General features: G+C 44.7%; 1 protein-coding gene across 1 annotated transcript in view; it reads right to left on the bottom strand.

Moving 5' to 3' along the window:
• Positions 1–21,634, bottom strand: part of LOC311239701 (E3 ubiquitin-protein ligase MARCHF6-like) — a 73,232-nt gene that overhangs the window by 7,146 nt on the left and 44,452 nt on the right. Inside the window, exons 18-23 of the mRNA XM_084328110.1 lie at positions 14,978–15,115; positions 11,936–12,131; positions 11,230–11,299; positions 10,898–11,079; positions 8,666–8,800; positions 5,014–5,103 (exon numbers count right to left, since the gene is read on the bottom strand). Of these exons, the coding sequence (XP_084184236.1) occupies positions 5,014–5,103; positions 8,666–8,800; positions 10,898–11,079; positions 11,230–11,299; positions 11,936–12,131; positions 14,978–15,115 (811 nt within the window). The remainder of the gene's footprint in view (positions 1–5,013; positions 5,104–8,665; positions 8,801–10,897; positions 11,080–11,229; positions 11,300–11,935; positions 12,132–14,977; positions 15,116–21,634) is intronic.

The following is a 21,634-nucleotide window of genomic DNA, read 5'->3' as shown; positions in this document are numbered from 1 at the left end:
GTAATCTGCCAATGACGCCGTAACACGTCATTGAGATCAATATTTCAAAAATCTGTGATGGCAATCATATTTCTCCCGCGGAGACTTGAGATCTCCTGTTGATCTCCTCTCAACTCTCCAACGGTTCAAGAGCGCCATCTGGTGGCCGATCGGCGGATCGCCCAAACAGCAAACCAGAAAGAGAAAGTGGTGCTCATCCAAATTCGGTCCGACCACTCGCTATAGCTCCCGGGGCTCCATCTCGACACACTGGATAATCAATCGCTCGCCCTAACTCAATAAACAACGTTATTTGGACGTATATAGTATTATACAACCTGGAAATGGTTCATCTAGATCAACATCCCATAATAGCAAAATTTCTACTCCAAGCTGATCGCCCAACGGCCCGAGGAGACTGGGGTAAGTTTCAGCATTTATTATTACCGTGTTCGATACAAACTGCTCTGATGATCATATCACCCACACTACATGAATCATCTAACGTTGGCCACGGAATTATAAACGACCCCCCCCCCATCCGGTCAACATCAGATGATGAGTAGTAACTTCTAGAAGCACGTACATTTGAGATTTTTTATCTGGCGCCGATCGCTATCAAACTGTATTTGATCATAAATATAATGCATTTAGGGCTATAAATCACGTTCTGCAGAATGCTGCAGAAAACGATAAAAACATATTTATACTTTAGACCGTATTTTAGTATGAATATGTGAATGAAAAAGTAGAACGTTGCTACATCCTAAACGATAGATAATTGACGTTGAATGGGCCATAGTAATGTCAATTTAGCAATACAATTTAAAAAGTTATAGCCCTGCAAAGAAGGGGAACTTCTCCATAGACAAATAGAGCTGGCAGAGGATGGTATAAGGATGTACATAAGCATGGCAGAGAAAGGGTTAAAAGACATAAAAATAATAAATAAAATACAATACAATACATATGCTCTTGCTCGCTCTTCCTCACTCTTTCCTTCCCCTTCCCTCCCCCTCCACCGCCCCCTCAGGACCCCCTTTTGGACTATACATCCACTATTCCGTTTAACATCATATTAATATGCTACCCTTTATCTTCTCCACCACATCTAACCAGATTGCTATGCTGGCTTCATTAACACCTCAAATTCGTGCGGTAGATATCTCTAGATAAATCACATCGAGATAGGTAAGAACCCATACCTTTCGGCTCATTTTATCCGGTTGAATCCAGCGTGACGCTATCAACTTTTTGGCAGCCGTAAGACCGGACAAAATTAGTCTCTTTACATGTACAGAGGTTGATAACTGAGAAACATCATTCAACAACAATACAGAAGGCAGTACAGGTATGGTCAGAGATAAAAATTCTGATAATTGAGTGGTTACTTCTTCCCAGAATATCTTAACAGGAGGGCATTCCCAATACATATGCATAAATGTACCAAGAGCACCGTTTAAACAAGGAGCATCGGGGGTCTTGTCTGAGCCCCATTAGGTGCAAACATCTAGGAGTCAGGTAAGTCCTATGAATAAAATTAAGATTAATCTGTTGATGATCCGGGTTGCGTGACGACAGCCGAACGTTTGCCCAGACTTCATCCCAATCAAAATCTACTTCCAAGTTTGGGATATCCTTCCTCCAAACTGAGTCTAGGGGAAGGACATCATATGAGGACGTAAGTAAGTGACGATAAAAGTCAGAGACGAAGCCTCTCGATGTCTCCTTTTCATAAAAGAATTTGTGATATCTGTGGTGCTCAAGTGGAATCTTTAATGGGACTCTGTGAGCCTTTAAAGCTGCTCTTATTTGTAGATAGAAAATATGAGTGGAGCTGGTGAGGTTAAATTTGTTAGATATATCTTGATAGCTGCAGATACCCCGGTCATCGAAGATATCCCCCAATGTATGTATGCCCTTCTTTTCCCATTTAGGAAATCTGATAGGTTGTTGTGCAATAAGGAGTAAATTGTTATTAAATAGGAGAGAATGACTATGCCATTTATGGTGGTTAGTGCACTTTTTCTGTGTGTCACGCCATATCCGGATAACATGTGTAATAAGAGGGCCAAATTTCAAGTTGCATTGCTTAATTGATAAGTTGGTGTAAACTATATCCTGCAGTCTATGTGGTGCCACTATGTTCTCCTCTAATGGTCTCCAGGATACAGATGCTTGAGAATCAAACCAGGTGATCAGTGGTCTTAAAGAGAACGCTTTAAAATAGTTGAAGTATGGAAATGCTAAACCCCCGTCGGCTTTATTTCTCTGTGCAGTGGATCTTTTTATTCGTGGAGGTTTGTTGTTCCAAATAAATGTATATGCTGCGGGGTGTAATTTTTGCCAGTAACCAACAGGGGGGGGGGTAACGGCAACATCGAGCTGAAGAAGTTAATTCTGGGTAAAACATCCATCTTAACTATTGATGCTCGGGCCGCGTGTATCGTTTACGCAACGGAATTCGGTTTCTGGGTTCCTCTGATTGGCCGCGACCCCCACGTGACCCGCCCCCCTATCCACCGCTCTGCCGCTGCCGCTCGCGGCAGAGCGAGCGGCCGCGGACTCGCTCGCTTCCTCAATTTATACGCATGGAAGTATTGACTGAATGAATGAATGAATGAAAACTTTATTTAACAGATTGCAGAATGGGTACAATACAGTACGGCTCAATACACACAATTGTTAAGGGGATGCAGACCTGAGAAAGACGTTTGTCTTGTTTACATCAGGGTCCCCCATTTTCAATTCATATAGAACGACTAACAAATCATTAAAAAAATATACCGTTAACTGGAATATGTTGTGCCTTTACACATATGTTGGATTATGTAATTGGTTTGTCATGACAAACAAATAAAAAAATCGATTTACCCGCTGGCTACAACAACTGTGTTGATGTTGTAGCCACCTCCTCCGCGGCAGGAATACTAAGCTCCCCCTTAAGCTCCAGGAGAGAGGGGAGAGGCTGAAAACCCGCAGTTCTTGCCCGCCTGATGGGAGCCGAATCCCCGCATCCGATTTGTCTGATGAATACCCCCAAAACATGGAGGTCCCGAATGCATGGAAGTATTGATTGCGCCGTAACAAATCATTAAAAAAAGATACCGTTAACTGGAATATGTTGTGCCTTTACACATATGTTGGATTATGTAATTGGTTTGTCATGACAAACAAATAAAATATCGCATCGCCGGCTGTCTCTGGCTTGCTCCAGCAGACACCAGAGCTCAGCCCGCGGCTAGAATGTGCTGCCGCGAGCGGCATCGCTGAGCTCTGGCTCTGACTACATGCAGTCACTGAGTGTTGTGTTGTTGTAGCCAGCGGGTAAATCGCGATTTTTTTATTTGTTTGTCATGACAAACCAATTACATAATCCAACATATGTGTAAAGGCACAACATATTCCAGTTAACGGTATATTTTTTTTAATGATTTGTTACGGCGTAGTTGTTCTATATGAATTGAAAATGGGGGAACCTGATGTACCCATTCTGCAATCTGTTAAATAAAGTTTTCATTCATTCATTCAGTCAATACTTCCATGCATATAAATTGAGGAAGCGAGCGAGTCCGCGGCCGCTCGCTCTGCCGCGCGCGGCAGCGGCAGAGTGGTGGATAGGGGGGGCGGGTCACGTGGGGGTCGCAGCCAATCAGAGGAACCCGGAAACCGAATTCCGTTGCGGAAGCGATACACGCGCTCGGGCCTGTACTGAGTTTTTTAGTTTTGACCACCTGCCGAAGTCATTTGTGATCCTATCTAGGAATCCGGAATAATTATACTTCACCGTTTGGCATATAGTGGGGAATATTTCAACTCCAAGACATCTAAAGTGTTCTACTATTGGTATATTTGCTGGGAGGGAGGTAATCTATTATTTTGAGAAGATGAGGTAGGGAGGTGGTAGGGTTTTGCATGAACAATATTACATCGTCCGCATATAAGCTAATATGATAAGCAACAGAACAATTTTGATTGACAGTCAATTCTGCCAATTACATCACACCGCTTGCACCCGCCTCTGCTGTTCTTACCACCAATCAGCAAGCGCTTATTCGTTTTTTACTTCCGGGAACTCCGCCATTGATTTTCAGGAGAGCTCAACAACAAAGCTAATAAAGTTAGCTCCCCGCGGCCCACGAGTACACTACCAGCGCTCCGCAGCAGTACTAAACGAGGCATAATGATTTTACTGCAACGAATGTTATAATAAAAGCTTTTCTATACATTTGTCTGATTGAAAACTTTATTAACAGATTGCAGAATGGGTACAATTCAGTACGGGCTCTCTGAGCAAAGGAAGGAACTGAGATATGAATGAGTAATGCTTGCTATGGTCCGGTAAATACACTGATGTTATTGAACGTGTAACTATATACAACGTTAATGCCACAAAACGAATGCCTTTGTTAATCATAAGTAGTAACTTTGATGCAGTAGCGTGTGTGTGTGGGGGCGGCGTTGTGCAGGTCGCTTGACTGAAACTTTTTTCAAAGTTTGAATGTGTGGACCAGATTGACACGACACAAATTGATGGATATTTATCGGCTACTGCCATCGGCACATTTGAGCTTATCGGCCGATAGGCCGATGGCAGTCAACAAGGCACTTATCGGCCGATACCCGACCGATATATCGGTGCACCCCTAACTACTACATTTACATTACATTTACACTACTATTAAGCAATATACTACCACATCATAATAATACCACATTAAACACTAAATTAAACATTATTATTTTAATAAAGCACAATTACAATGACACAATTAAATCAACAAACAAATTTGAGTTGTGGTAAATAATGGAAAACTGTGTCATGGTTCAGTAATCAATTATGAAGATGAAACATTTGTCATTTCACAATGTAGGTCCTGTTTAAAGAGTAAAGTCAAGCTAGCAGCTGGTATCACTGATCTGTTTAAAGAGTAATGTCAAGCTAGCAGCTGGTATCACTGACCTGTTTAAAGTCTAAAGTCAAGTCAGTAAATGAAATCACTGACCTGTTCAATGCCGGGTAATATCACTGACCTGTTCGATGACAGTTTTGAGCCACCACTGAGGTCCCATGAGTGTGATGGCAGCAATAATTTTCGCGTGAAGCACTCCTAGCGCCCAGTCCTGCCACAGAGACACACAGCACACTCAGTACCTACCATGACACAACAACGCACTCAGTACCATGACACAACAACGCACACTCAGTACCATGACACAACAACGCACACAGTACCATGACACAACAACGCACACTCAGTACCATGACACAACAACGCACATTCAGTACCATGACACAACAAAGCACACTCAGTACCATGACACAACAAAGCACACTCAGTACCATGTGACACAACAAACACTCAGTACCATGACATGACAAAGCACACTCAGTACCATGACATGATGACAAAGCACACTCAGTACCATGACATGGCAAAGCACACTCAGTACCATGACATGACAAAGCACACTCAGTACCATGACACAGCAAAGCACACTCGGTACCACGACACAACAAGCACACTCAGTACCATGACATGACAAAGCACACTCAGTACCAGGGTTTCCGTTAGAAAAAAATTGTTGCCGGCCTCAGTGTCCGGTAGATTTCAATCTACCGGTCAAATGAGAGAGTTTATTGAGCTTAAAAACAATTGATAGGCAAAAGAATGACAACAAAACAAAAGAATGACATCATCAAGGCATGTAGATTTATAATATTTTTACTTAAAACTAGGCTACTTTTGCGTATAAAGTCATTATATTCCAAATAAAATAAGTCCCGAGACTCGTGCTGCTGCCGACTTTAAATCAAATAGGTGTCTGTGGGCAGTCGCCCGACATTAATAAACAACAGTCTGTTATAATCACATTTTTATGAGCTAACGAATTCCGTTATATTGGACATTTGTATTAATTATATCAAGCGAAGAACTGAGAAATTTGGCAGAGAGAGACGGCAACATTATTGTGGGTTTGCGTGACGACTCTCTCTCTCTCCACCTCCCAATGACTTATTTGCGAGAGTATGTCGATGCAGAGCAGCAGATTCAGCTGTTATTGGCTCTTTTCTGGGGACCGCACAGCAGCGCCCCCCACCCAACATTGAATTGAAAATGGCTGAATTGGAGTACTGCTGGAGTACTGCATTGTGCTGCTGCTGCTCCGGCTCTGCAGCTTCACAAAAGTTCGCACACCCAGCACTAAGCTCTCGCTGACAACGTCGTTGTCATTATTAGAAGCAACGATGAAACAAATGTAATGATTGTTTCGTTCATCGCATAGGCTATTTAATTTTAGCCTATTTCAATACAATTCAAATAATCAAATTGTGCTTAGACTCAGGGAATTATTTTCACCGGACATTAAGACCGGAGAGATTAAATATGTCGGACTTCAACAGATTTTGCCGGTCAAATACCGGTAATTACCGGCTAACGGAAACGCTGCTCAGTACCATGACATGACAAAGCACACTCAGTACCATGACATGACAAAGCACATTCAGTACCATGACACAACAAGAACACTCAGTACCATGACACAATAACCAATGGCAATGCAACCACGGCGATGTTCACACTGCAGGCAATAGTGGACGAAATCATATTTTTTTTTATTGCTCATCTGTTTTAGTTTTACAGCATGAACAGCACCAATCACATGGAATCTGATCTTTTCAATTCTGATTTGGGCCACTTTCATAATGTGGCCCTAAATCAGATGCAGGCCAGATTTTCTTCAGCAATACGACCTCAGTCTGAACAGTCATGTCGGAATTCATGTGGCTTTTAACTTAAGTCACTCTAGATTGACATTTGTCACAATTCTGCGCTGGTGGAAGTCACTCTGAATAGGAACATGGAAGACCGTTGTGAAATCTGTTCCTGTCACCAGCCAATCCCTCCTGCTCCTCATGCCTCCTGCTCCTCATCCCACCTGCTCCTCATCCCTCCCTCCTGCTCCTCATCCCACCTGCACCTCATCCCTCCCTCCTGCTCCTCATCCCACCTGCACCTCATCCCTCCCTCCTGCTCCTCATCCCACCTGCACCTCATCCCTCCCTCCTGCTTCTCATCCCTCCTGCTCCTCATCCCTCCCTCCTGCTCCTCATCCCTCCCTCCTGCTTCTCATCCCTCCTGCTCCTCATCCCTCCCTCCTGCTCCTCATCCCTCCCTCCTGCTCCTCATCCCTCCCTCCTGCTCCTCATCCCACCTGCACCTCATCCCTCCCTCCTGCTCCTCGTCCCTCCTGCTCCTCATCCCTCCCTCCTGCTCCTCGTCCCTCCTGCTCCTCATCCCTCCCTCCTGCTTCTCATCCCTCCTTCTCCTCATCCCTCCTTCTCCACATCCCTCCCTCCTGCTCCTCGTCCCTCCTGCTCCTCATCCCTCCCTCCTGCTCCTCGTCCCTCCTGCTCCTCATCCCTCCCTCCTGCTTCTCATCCCTCCTTCTCCTCATCCCTCCCTCCTGCTTCTCATCCCTCCTTCTCCTCATCCCTCCTGCTCCTCATCCCCTCCTTCCTGGCTCCCCATCCCACGCGCCTCGGAGCAAGGTGTGATAAACATGAAATTATATTATTTTCCTTGACATGAAACAGGAAATAGTAATCATTAGGGACCTGCATGACACGTCTGTCTCTATTCATTATTCAATATCTACAAGTTTTACCCTGAGGGATGATTTACAATAAAGTGCTATTCAAAAAGATGAATAGTAGGCTACTTACATTCTTGACAATACAACTCCCAAAAGGCTAGCGTTAGCATAAAAAAAGAAGGTAGGCCAGCTGTAGTTTACATAGCTTCCTTGCATACAACTTTGTCTCAAGGTTCCACAAGTTTGCTGTCAAACGACCAAAATAAGAAGTATTTCCAACCGGGGCTTTTTAGATTATAATGCAAATCACTCTTCCCGGAGGAGTCAGGTTCTGAACTGTCTGCCACCATGATTGTAGTTGGGTTCTGAACTCTGACATCATGTCATGCAGTTGGGTTCTGAACTGTCTGCCATCATGCAGTTGGGTTCTGAACTGTCTGCAATCATATCATGTAGTTGTTGTTTAATTATTGTCACGTCCTTCAGCTCAAGGAATATATGTTATTGTTGTGATCTGTTATTGTTCTTTTGCTCATACAGGTCACTTCAGGACCAGTTCACACTGGAATCTGATATTGGCCACATACAAATAAAATAATAATAATAATAATAATTAAACAAATATAATATAATAATGCGAACAGCCAAACAACAAAATCGGATCCGAGCAATAAATCCTAATTGAGCGCTAATGCCTGCGGTGTGAACAGAGTCTAAGCTATCAGAGTAATTTAGTTTGACAGCAGTGCAGAGATGTTGTTGTCGATGTCCTTTCCTGTGTGTTGCATTGTTGTTACAGAATGAGGGGTTGTCTCAACACTGAGAACATGTTAAATATGTACAATGGGCCTCATTCACAAAGCGATATAAGAACAGATTTCCTCTTATTTTGTTCTTAACTAAATATGGTACATATTTTACTCTTGTATGGTACATACTTGGTGTATGGTATAGACTTGGTGTATGGTACATATGATGTATGGTATACATGGTGTGTGGTATGGTATAAACACAGAGGAAACAGCGAGTACACAGAGGAAACAGAGCACACAGAGGAAACTGAGAGTACCACACACACAAGCCTGACCTGCCAGGGGTAGAAGAGAGGTGTCTGGTCCAGAGGGACTCTGAGAGGAGCGACGATGACCAGCTCAAACAGCAGACCCAGCAGCAGAGGAATCACACCAGCCAACAGCACTGCTACCACCACCGTCTTCAGGATCTACAGACGCAGACACGCAGACACACAGGAACACACTTGGATTAGGAAACTTGTAAGGATGTCCTGTGGACACAAACACTGTGATTCATTCCACTGTAAGGGTAAGTTCAGAGTTTTGGATGGTATGAACTTGGTGTATAGTATAGATTATGGTTAGTGTATGGTATGGAGTATGGTTGGTGTATAGTATGGACTATGGTTGGTGTATGGTATGAACTATGGTTGGTGTATGGTTCATACTTGGTGTATGGTATATACTTGGTGTATGGTACATACTTGGTGTATGGTATAGACTTGGTGTATGTATAGGCTTGGTGTATGGTACAGACTTGGTGTATGGTATAGACTTGGTGTATGGTATATATGGCGTATGGTATTATATGGAATATGGTGTATGGTATGGTATATGGTATATATCAGGGGTCGGCAATTAAGTTTGGCCTCGGACCAAATTCTTTCCAAGCCATTATATGGCGGGCCAGAACCAAAAACAATGGCAAATATAATATATTGATAGTGAAAAAATATTAACTCTGTGACAGACCACCTTATAACTAAGATATCAAATAAATGAGCTGCATAGGTGGCATAATAAACTGTAAACAACATACATGTTTGCACTGAACATTATACCTTTGTCTTTTTGCCATTTTATTATAAAACCAGAGACGAGCGCCTCTCTCTATCGGTCTATCCTACATTACGCGTAACCAATGCGTCTATCTGACGACCAATCTAGATCAAGATTCTATGCTTTACATCTGCGCAATCTGGGAGAGATGCACTAAATGTTGAGATGACAATCGATTCCGATACAATAAAGCGAGTCTTTATCACAAATGGATCCAAAGATATTTAATGTTTTACAAAACATGACTAGTGTTGCGCCCGGCTTTAGAGGGTTAAAAGCGAAATAAATGTTTTTATTTGTGATTGATTGAGTTAAAATGTTATTAACAGATTGCAGAATGGGTACAATACAGTACGGCTCAATACACACAATTGTTAAGGGGATGCAGACCAGAGAAAGACTTCCGTCTTGTTTACATCAGGGTGCCCCATTCTCAATTCATAATGAATTGTAAGTAAGGGTGCAATTAGCACCGTGCAATCCATTCTTTGTGGATCTAGCCCTTAGTGGGCCTTTCGTCATTGCCACTGACCTGAGTGGAGTGTGGGTTGCCTGTTTGCGGAACTATATATATTGTGTTGGCCTTTTATGCCATTTTCCCCTGTGTGTGGAACTATATACTGTGTTGGCCTTTGTTTCCATTATTATATGGGACTGTGTGTTCATTTTGTTCACACTGCTACTTAGGAGCTTATTGTGTCCTCCTTACTGGTGTTGCTCCACCAGGTAAGGTTGGTTTGTGTCTTGTGGCACTCTGTTCATTCGAATAGCCTATTGTGTTTGTTTGTGCTGGGTAGTTTCCCAACCATGTGGCTTTTGATTGTGTCCTGTGACACGTTGATTACCTGTGTGTTAGTGTTTACCTTTGCTTAGTGTTGTTTGTCTTGTTATATATCCCTGTTTGTTCTCCCCTACCTTGTCCCTTGTTGTGTGTGTGTGTTTGTGGGTTTCATTCCCCTTTCATTTAATAAATACCCATTACTTTTGGAAAACGCCTTTATTATTTCCTCCTGCCAGGACCTGTGCTTAAAAGCACTTACTGGACGGGTTGGGTTGACAACGATGGTATTTTGTGTTATTATCTATAGACCTTTGTTTGTGACAACGGTGTATATGGTATATATGGTGTATGGTATATATGGTATAGGTGTATGGTATATAGTGTGTATGGTATGGTATATATGGTGTATAGTGTGTATGGTATGGTATATATGGTGTATAGTGTGTATGGTATGGTATATGGTGTATGGTTTAGTATATATGGTATATACGGTGTATGGTATATATGATGTATGGTATATATGGTGTATGGTATAGTATGGTATATATGGTATATTATGGTGTATATGGTATATATGGTGTATGGTATAGTATATATGGTGTATGGTATATTGTGTATGGTATGGTATATATGGTATATCGGATATATGGTATATAGTATATATGGTGTATAGTATATATGGTACCATGAGAGTCCACTCCTGGACCTTGATCATGAAGGCAGAGCGGCCCTGAGGCATCCAGGCCAGCAGCACCGTGGCTCCTCGGATAGACAGCCAGCACACATACAGACCACAGGCTGCAGTGTACAACTCGTGGATCTTAGTGCTACCCATCCAGAAAGACATCAACCAGCGACCCACACACACTGGAGGGAGGGGGGGGTAAAAAAAAGAGAGAGAGAGAGAGAGAGAGAGAGAGAGAGAGAGAGAGAGAGAGAGAATACAGAATTATTTTGATGACACCTGTAACGGAACAAATTAGGTGTGTGTGTATGTGTGTGTCCAGTGTAATTTACCTGGCAGTGTAAGGCAGGTCAGACTGGCCAATAGCAGCGTCACACACATAAAGACAACCAGCAAAATAATCTAAAAAAAAAAAAAAAAAAAAAAAAGATAAAACAACATCAGATTAGGAGTGGAAATAATCACAATTCTACCTTTTGTAAATCTGCATCGACGCACAAAATACAATAAGAGATCTGTTTCTATGACTGTTAACCAGGACGTTAAACAGCACTACTAAATAGTTATTGTGGAGCGAACTGGTGTAGAAATGATTTAAATCATAATGTATAAATGTAATGTAATAATCACATGAAGAACTGTTTGATAATCACACGAAGAACTGTTTGATTTGATAATCACATGAAGAACTGTTTAATAATCACATGAAGAACTGTTTGATAATCACACAAAGAACTGTTTGATTTGATAATCACATGAAGAACTGTTTGATAATCACATGAAGAACTATTTGATAATCACATGAAGAACTGTTTGATAATCACAAGAACTGTTTGATTGATAATCACATGAAGGACTGTAGGAGTTTGATAATAACACGAAGGACTGTTTGATAATAGTTTGATTGATAAGATATACGTTTATTGATCCCCTTGGGGAAATATCTTGTGCCAAATATACTGTATATTATCTCCTGTATCCCAGCTGCACATAGACAGGCCCCCCGAGAGCTCAACAGGCTCGCAGGTTGTCACTCACCTTGAGAGGGAAATTGATAGGCCGGTGGTACGGCTGGAAGCCCACAGGCCCACCCTGCTGCAGAATGGCCTGATGGGCAGCGTGAAGCCCCTCCCCCAGGCCAGGGACTGCATTGTTGTCATGACGACCGTTGGGGTTGTTGTTGAGCTGGTGCTCTTCGTCCTCATGGTCTCCCAACAGGTAGGAGTGGAGGTCGCTGGAGAGGAGATACACCTCCTTTTATTCCTTTATTCATCCCCCCTTCTACCCAGCTAGTCATCCATCCATCCACCTACCCATCAATCTCCATCCATCCATCCACCTACATCCATCCATCCATCCATCCATCTACCCATCAATCTCCATCCATCCATCCATCCACCTACCCATCAATCTCCATCCATCCATCCACCTACCCACCAATCTCCATCCATCCACCTACCCACCAATCTCCATCCATCCACCTACCCATCAATCTCCATTCATCCATCCACCTACCCACCAATCTCCATTCATCCATCCACCTACCCACCAATCTCCATCCATCCATCCACCTACCCACCAATCTCCATCCATCCACCTACCCACCAATCTCCATCCATCCATCCACCTACCCACCAATCTCCATCCATCCACCTACCCACCAATCTCCATCCATCCACCTACCCATCAATCTCCATTCATCCATCCATCCATCCATCCACCTACCCATCAATCTCCATCCATCCACCTACCCATCAATCTCCATCCATCCACCTACCCATCAATCTCAATCCATCCATCTATACCCATCAATCTCCATCCATCTATCCATCCATCCATCCACATGAAATATTGAAGCATTTAAAAGTGTGTGGTTACTACTAGGGGTGCACGATATTGATTTTTTGACCCGGATATCGATAACTTTCTGCTCTTCAAGGTCGATACCGATAACCAATAATATATATATATTTATTGTATTATAATATTTTTTTAAATGTATATTCCTGTAGTTTTTACCTAACCAGGTTTATCATGACATGAGCGTTACTATTATGAACAAAACAAAGCCAAGAGAACAGTTTTGACTCTTCAAATGAAGTGACCATATTTCTTTTTCCAAATATAATTTGACACAATCACAAAATTCACAATCCGTCAATGTCATTAACAATGTGTTTCCCTGAACAATGAGTGAACTAAAAACCAACAGGTATTGTGCTTTGTCAGCAGATAAAACATTTGACGCTATAGGAGGAGACTGTTGTGGTCTTGGTCCATGAAACAACTATTACCTGGCATTTATAGGACAGCACGCCTCAAACAGAATTAAATAAACCAAACAAAGTTAACATCACAGGTCCATATGTCCGCGGTGAAACTTATGTGCTGTGCATCGTTGTCTGTCAGAGTATGAAGGAGTAAGGCGATCTCATCATACTTGGCTTGTAAACACTCCTCTGCAAAGTGATGGCGGCTTGGAATTATGAACCTGGGCTCTAAATGACGAAGTAGCCGACAGAATCCTTTGTCTTCGACGAGGGAAAAGGGCTGGTCGTCAAGTGCCATAATTTCTGTGATCAAGTTAAGAGATCGCTTGAGCCCTTGGGTCATCTCTGTCAAACGTCTTTAATTTTGCAAACGCCTCGTCAATAGGTACAAGCTCCGCCGGTTCCTTTGCAGCTGGCTTTGGATTCGCAGCAGCTTTAGCTGCTCACGCGTCGTCTAGGGTGACCAGGTCAAAATGGTTCAGTCGCAGGACAGCAGCACTGCTTTTGCGGGACAATGCGGGACACGTAGGTGAGGAAAAAAAGAAAATAATAAAAAAAAGTATTTTTTTTATTGCCAATTAAAATGAAAGATATTTATTTATTATTTAAATGCCTTTATTTCATATTCGACGCAGACGGTAGGCTATATATAGCACATTTTGTTATTAATCTTATTAAACTGTATAGATGCTTCACCAATCACCTTCTCAGCCGCTACTGTCTATGTCACCAACATCTTTATTTAATCACACTTTCATCATTAACACTTTAACTGCCGGAAGACGTGTTTAGGCGTCCTTCCCCGCCATGCTCAAGTTGCCGAAGACGCCGTAACTCGTCTTTGATATCAATATTTCAAAAATCTGTGATCGGATTCATATTTCCCATCCGATGGCCTGAGACCCACCAAAAAGCCCCACTGAACCCTCTAGCGGTTCAAGAGCGCCATCTGGTGGCCGATCGGCGCAATCGCCTAACAGGAAGTTACTTGGACGATGTGCTGTTCTCCCATATTACTTCCGGGCACTCGGTAAAGGTCCCAGCACTCTAGCTCGTCACAATACATAGCGATCCGTTGCCAATAACTCGATAAACAACATGATTTGCTCCCCGCCGGAGTGGACTACCATCGCTCCTCAGGAGTACTAAACGAGGCATAATGATTTTACTGCAACGAATGTTATAATAAAAGCCCTTCGTTCTATACACTTGTCTGATTGAAAACTTTATTAACAGACCGCAGAATGGGCACAACTCAGCACGCTCATACTTGCCTTGCTATGGTCCAGTAAATAATACACTGATGTTATTGAACGTGTAACTATATAACGTTAATGCCACAAAACAAATGCCTTTGTTAATCGTAAGTAGTAACTTTATAATAATAAGAAGAAGAAGAAAGGGTCGGGGGGGGTAACCGCCGGGCGCTACCACCCCTGCCCGCGACACCGAGTGAACGGCGCACGACCAGAGGGGAGACTTCGAATCCGCGTTTCACTTTCAATAACGAATGCGTGCTTGCCGAATCCCAAACAATATTCATGCTGCAAAGTCATCCTCTAAAGATAGACATTTAGACTAGAGGCAAGCTATATGCTATAAAGAGTAGACTAATAAAAAAATAAAAATAAAAAATGCATTCAAACTTTTTTTTTCTTTTTTTCTTTCTTTTTGCGGTAACCGCAGCGGTAGGAAATATTTCGCAAATTTGTGCGGTAAGGAAAACATCAATACCGCGGCAGCCCTAGCACCAGGCGTTTCAGCCACTGTGTGTGTGTGTGTGTGTGTGTGTGTGTGTGGCTCTACATACAGCATGTATCCAGCAGTGTAGGTCCAGGCGTGCACCAGGCGTTTCAGCCACTGGCGGGTGTGACCCTGTTCCAGCAGAGCAGGCAGGACCACCTGCAGTAGCAGCAGCTCCAGGGACAGCTCACTGACCGGCGCGTCGCTATGGAGATGGGAGACAGACAGCGGGTCTGGATCATCAATCCTATTTCACTTTCGATTACCATGTTGTCTTCCCACGGTCATAACAAGATCATCGATTACCATGTTGTCTTCCCACGGTCATGACAACAAGATCATCGATTACCATGTTGTCTTCCCACGGTCGTGACAACAAGATCATCGATTACCATGTTGTCTTCCCACGGTCATGACAACAAGATCATCGATTACCATGTTGTCTTCCCACGGTCGTGACAACAAGATCATCGATTACCATGTTGTCTTCCCACGGTCGTGACAACAAGATCATCAATTACCATGTTGTCTTCCCACGGTCGTGACAACAAGATCATCGATTACTATCTGTTTACTATAACATTAGTAACCGTATTATAACATTATTACCTGTACAACATGACATTGTAGAGTAGTTATAACATTAGTAACTGTAGTTAAACTAGTTATAACCGTATTATAACATTATTACCTGTACAACATGACACTGTAGGGTAGTTATAACATTAGTAACTGTAGTTACTACTAGGATATCCCAGAGCGGGAGGTAGATTTTGATTGGGATGCAGTCTGGGAAAATGTTCGGCTATCATTACGCAACCCAGATCACCAACAGATTAATCTTAACTTTGTTCATAGGACTTACCTGACCCCTAGACGATTGAACCTAATGGGTCTCAGACCTGACTCTCGATGCTCCTTGTGTTCAAACGGTGCTATTGGTACATATATGCATATGTATTGGGAATGCCCTCCTGTTGAGACCTTCTGGGAAAATGTTACCACTCAATTATCAGAGATTTTATCTCTGACCATACCGACACTGCCTTCTGTACTGTTGTTGAATTATGTTTCTCAGTTATCAACCTCTGTACATGTAAAGAGACTCCTTTTGGCGGGTCTTACAGCTGCCAAAAAGTTGATAGCGTCACGCTGGATTCAACCGGATAAAATGTGCCTGAAGGTATGGATTCTCACCTATCTCGATGTGATTTATCTAGAGATATCTACCGCACGGGTTTTAGGTGTTAATGAAGCCAGCATCGCAGTCTGGGTGGCTGTGGTGGATAAGATAAAGGAACGCATATAAATTTGGAGTTTTCTGATGTTCAATGAAGTAGTGGATGTATAGCCCACGTGCGGGTCCTGTAGGGGAGGGGGGGGGCGAGCGAGTGTCCATGGTATTGTATTTATTATTTTTATGTCTTTTAGTCTATTTTCATTCTGATTTAATCACCGGACTGTCATTATTGTTATTATTATTTCTGTTATTGTCCAGTGAGTTATTGTTGATTATTACTGTTACTGTATTGTTTGTCTTGTTTCATGTAAAAAGAGAAAATAAAAAACATTTGATCAAAAAAAGTAACCATATTATAACATTATTACCTGTACAACATGACATTGTAGAGTAGTTATAACATTAGTAACTGTAGTTAAACTAGTTATAACCGTATTATAACATTATTACCTGTACAACATGACACTGTAGGGTACCGTAATTTTCGGACTATAAGTCGCGCCTTTTTCCCCCATTTTTCGACCCTGCGGCTTATATAACGGTGCGGCTTATATGTGACTCGACGTGACCAAACCGGAATTGTAAAAATCTAAATATTGCTTTTTTGACTGCATTGAAATGTTATTTATCTGTTCCCTTATTTGCTAAACTTAATACAACTTGTAAATGAATTAATTCTTGTTATTTGTCAGACAGTATTGTGTCCCAATGCTAATTACATATGGTAATTAAACATTAAAACACCTGCGGCTTATAGTCCAGTGCGGCTTATATATGTACACATCATTCAATTTAGCTGCTGCGGCTTATATTCAGGTGCGGCTTATAGTGTGAAAATTACGGTAGTTATAACATTAGTAACTGTAGTTATAACAGTATTATAATATTATTACCTGTACAACATGACACTGTAGGGTAGTTATAACATTAGTAACGTTAGGTTATGACTATAACCAAGTTCTGTTAATTAGGGGTGACGCTCTGCATCACTCATGCACTCCCTCGCGTACGTGCACGCGCACTGAATAAATTCCACAAATGTACCTTTAATACCAGTATTCGTCTGACCACACCCCTCGTTAGCTTACCTTCATAAGCAGGTGTGTGGTCACCTGCTCTCCTCCTTCCCAAGCTTTCACCACAAGGTGAGGTCAAGGGCTGCAGCGGTGTCGGATGCCGAGCGTCACCCCTAATTAACAGAACTTGGTTATAGTCATAACCTAACGTTCTGTATCATTAGGGGATCCGCTCGGCATCACTCATGCACATAGGGAGGCCGAGCGGAGCCACCGGCCGACAAATACACCCCGCTGAAGGCCCCCCACAACCATCAGAACAGGGAGGGCCGAGCCCCCCCGACCCCCCCTAATGGAGGGTACCCCCCCTATTAGAGGTTTCCCGGGAGGGCGACGGACCCGACCGTGCGAAGAGGCACTCAAGCAACTCAACGCACAGGGTGAGCAGCCGTGGCCTGACCCCACGACTACACACACGCACAACCCGCATGCCACCCGGGAACGAACGGAGGGAACAACCTCGTTACTGCCCCCAGAAACACGGGGTCAAGGGCAAACCCAACCCCGTGGCAAGGCCGTAGCAGCGGAGCGCGAAGGAAGGCCCAGACCTACCAAAGGGACTGGACCCCCTGGAACGGGGGCCCGGAGAAGTCCATGATGCCAGCATCAAGACCCCACCAGGTGGGCACTTAGTGACCCCGCCCCCCACATCGCCAGCGTATTCGAACAAAGGCCCCTCAGCCGAGCGGGCCCTGTCCCCCCAATAGTACACCACCTGGCACACTGACCCTGCAGAACAGGCAGTCAGCATGGCCGTAAGCACACAAAAAGGTTAACCAACGGAAGCAGGCAGCGCACCGGGGAAAAACCAGGCAACAGGCTGTTAACCCGAGCCTGGAGACTGCGGACGAGACAGGCGCCAGAGGGGACAGCTGAACACAGCCGCCCCGGCATAAGGGGCGCATGCTGGCGTTGTTGCATGACCAAGCCTCCATTTAAAAACCCCCACCCAGAGGGGTTGAGGCAGAGAAGGCTGACACGATTGGCAGACGTCATGAACGTGCAGGGGCACCCTCAACCGGTTAACCCGGGAGTTGACACTGCTCCAACACACCAGATAACCAACCACCTAGTCGTTACCCTATGCGGTGGTTGGTCCCATAACCCCCCAGGAAAAAACTCCAAAACATACCTGCGGCACTGCCGTAGTACCCGTGTTCCAGTTTCCAACAGGGTTATCCCGGGCCTACGGGTCAACGAAAACATTACTTCGGACCGGGCCCGGTGATACGGGGAGCACAGGGTCCCCCGAGGAGGTCAAAGACCACTCCAACAGGCCCCTCTTCGCCATGCGTAAGAGAAGAGCGCAAGAATGGAAAACCAGCCCCAACACCCCGTACTTGGTATTCCCAGGAGGTCACCCAACCAAGTACTAACCAAGACCAACCTGCGTGGCGGCCGAGATCCGCCGAGATCGGGCGTGTACAGGTTGGCACGGCCGTAAGCCATTATGACAGTGTAGAATACAATGCACCCAACAAGGGTTCCATAGCGCTTAACCCTGCGACACCCGGACCGACCTAGCATTTTTCCCCCTGAAAAAAGCCCAAGTCCCTCAGGGTACCAGAACAGCAGATCTGCATCCCCGGCGGACAACGGGTTTAACTGATCCGGACCAGCGTGACCAGAACCAGTCCCGTGCCCTAACCACGCCGACATGCCAACTCCAGGAGAAGGGGCAGATATGCGTGTTGATCTTAAACATAAAAAGAAGGCGCCACTCAGACGTTCGGTGCGAACCGCGCCCGGTGGCCCACCCCCAGGGCGTGAGACCCTTCTACATATGTTCAGATCCATTCCGTTATCATCCCCTGATATGAACGAGACCCCGTCGACAACCACACAGGTCGTCGGAAGAGGAAAACCCCCATCCCAATTGCTTTATAAAAACGCTGTTTTAACCCCAAGCAACCAAGGCGCGCCAGTCAGTTTCCTAATGTCCAGCAGAACATCCTGAGCTAGCACTATGTGTGCGTCGGGCATATCCACATCAATAATAGGCTATGTAGACCATCTTATTGAATCCCCAAGGCGCCCAGGGGAACGACAAGAGGGGCGGGATGCAACCAACTCCATGAATGAATGAATGAAAACTTTATCCAACAGATTGCAGAATGGGTACAATACAGTACGGCTCAATACACACAATTGTTAAGGGGATGCAGACCTGAGAAAGACGTTAGTCTTGTTTCCATCAGGGTCCCCCATTTCCAATTCATATAGATTCATCCAACTCTTTATAATAATAAAGAAGAAGCATCACCCGTATGAACCCAACTGCACAGCTGGGAGTAAAAAAACGTTTATATGTTTTTACATCCAGTCACTCCTTTAGTCAAAGAGTAAAGACCGGACCTTCCCAGAAACCTTCCCACATGAGTCGTAGTCATGAAAAAGACATGTCAACTGTGAGTCACGTGACCAACTGACTTAATCCACATAAATCGAGCGTAGCAGACCCGTAAGCCCTACGCTCTAACTCGACACCTTAACACTCTTTAACTCACGGAAGGCGTCGCCATAGCAACATTGCTATGACGGGGGAAACCCTGCACACGGCTCCTGTTTGTAATAGGAGTCGGCAGGACAACCCCCCCCCCCCCCCCTCCCTGCCAAGACGTTCTAACGGCTCGGCCCTGACTGGCTCAGCAGAATGAGATAAAATCTCCTAAACCAACCAAGTGGGAAGGAGGGGTTTATTCGACACCCCCTCACAAAAAACCCTTCTTTCCCTACACACAATAACAACTGTAGCATTTTGAAACCTCCGGTAGAATGCTAATGTATAGCGCAAGCTAATACAATGCCCGCTACCCACAAAATGTGAACAGGATTTACAACAAAACAAGTCGTATGTGTGTGAATCCTACACCCGTTGACTATGTCGTACATAGCAAACGCTGACCGAGAGTAACGGCTAGGCCGTGGAACGTGTGTGTACGAGTATTACTGCAACTAACACAACAGCTTGTGGAACACATATACTTTGTTTAAGCAATGGAATACCACCAGTTTCTACCTGCATGTGGAGCGTCAGGCTAATAGAACCTCCTACGACTGAGTGTATGCTTGCAGACCTTGCTTAACCTCGTAACACAACATGACTCATCTCTCAACGTAATAGTGCAGATTCATATTTACGCAACCCCATCATATGATTTGTTGAAGAAACACACAGTTTGTTTGGCCAAAAACATAGTTCCCCTTATATCGGGGAACTTTTTTATTTTACATGGCACAAAACACAATCATAAGGGGCCGGGGAGGGTGTAGAGGAGAGGGGATAAATGACTGGTCACCCCAATATGCCAATCGCCTAGCCGATCTTCCATGGAGAACCGGCTTGCATAATGGTTCCCACACCACATCCGGACAGAGGAGAGCGGCCATCGGACTATCAAGCCGTGGCACGCCCTCTCTCATACCTTCGACCAACCCCGACACCCGCGTAACTGGTACGTAGGCGGGGGTAAGTCCCATGATGTGAGACACCCCCTGACCCTGACGAACATAGGCCCCCATTGAGGGGAAAAATGGGTAGACAACATCCACCCCTCTCACCGGGCGACGCTGCCAGAGATGACCTATGAGATCGTCAGGGACAGGAGCAGGCAATGGCAGCGGCACGCCGTTTGCAGCGGCGGCTACCGCCATGAGCTCGGGAAACAAAGCCTGCAGTTCCCCCTGCTGACCTTCCTCCACCGAACCCGCATCCCTCACATGCAGCAGGCTTCGACTCATTGAGGAGCCACAGTCTGATGTGGCTGATAGCAGGGCATCCTGCTGATGAGGCCGAGGTGGTTCCTCGACATCTTCGAACAAGGCGTCCCAAGGAGCCATTTCTCCCCCCTCCGGTGTTTCCTGGATAGGAGGGATACTCGCCTCCACAGGACCTTCAAACAAGAATCCGTCCGACTCTTCCATGAAGTCCTCAGTTTCCATCGGAAATCCAGAGCCGGACGCATCCTCGCTGGTCTCCAGCAATTCCCCAAACCCAGGCCGTTCGCGCCTGCATGCCACCATCTTGCGACGTGAACGGGCAGACGCGAAAAGTTTGCGTTGCAAATCCTCCGGACCCAAAACAACCGCCCGTTCAACAACGGACGATTCCCTGGAACCAGAGGAACCAGAGTCGAGATCAGGCCATCGCCGGAGCGACGGCACCGATGCCTCGGCTCCTCGGAGAGGCAAACTACCCATCGGCTGCCTCCTGGGCTGGGTCGGCAACCACGAAAGTGGCAGCAGCCCCGCACCAAAACGCACGACGGAGGCGGGAATGGAGAACCGCTGGTGAAGAGTAGGTCTACTCTCCGAAGAAGACATTATGACTTAGCTTTTTCCTTTTAACAGATATGAGAGAAGAAAAAACTAAGGACAATGTAAACTTGTCACAACTCTTTTCAACTAA

Source organism: Notolepis coatsorum (assembly GCF_963971535.1).
Source record: "Notolepis coatsorum genome assembly, chromosome: 13".
NCBI lineage: Eukaryota > Metazoa > Chordata > Actinopteri > Aulopiformes > Paralepididae > Notolepis > Notolepis coatsorum.
The sequence above is the reverse complement of the archived record's forward strand: the minus strand, read 5'-3'. Positions and strand labels throughout refer to the sequence as shown.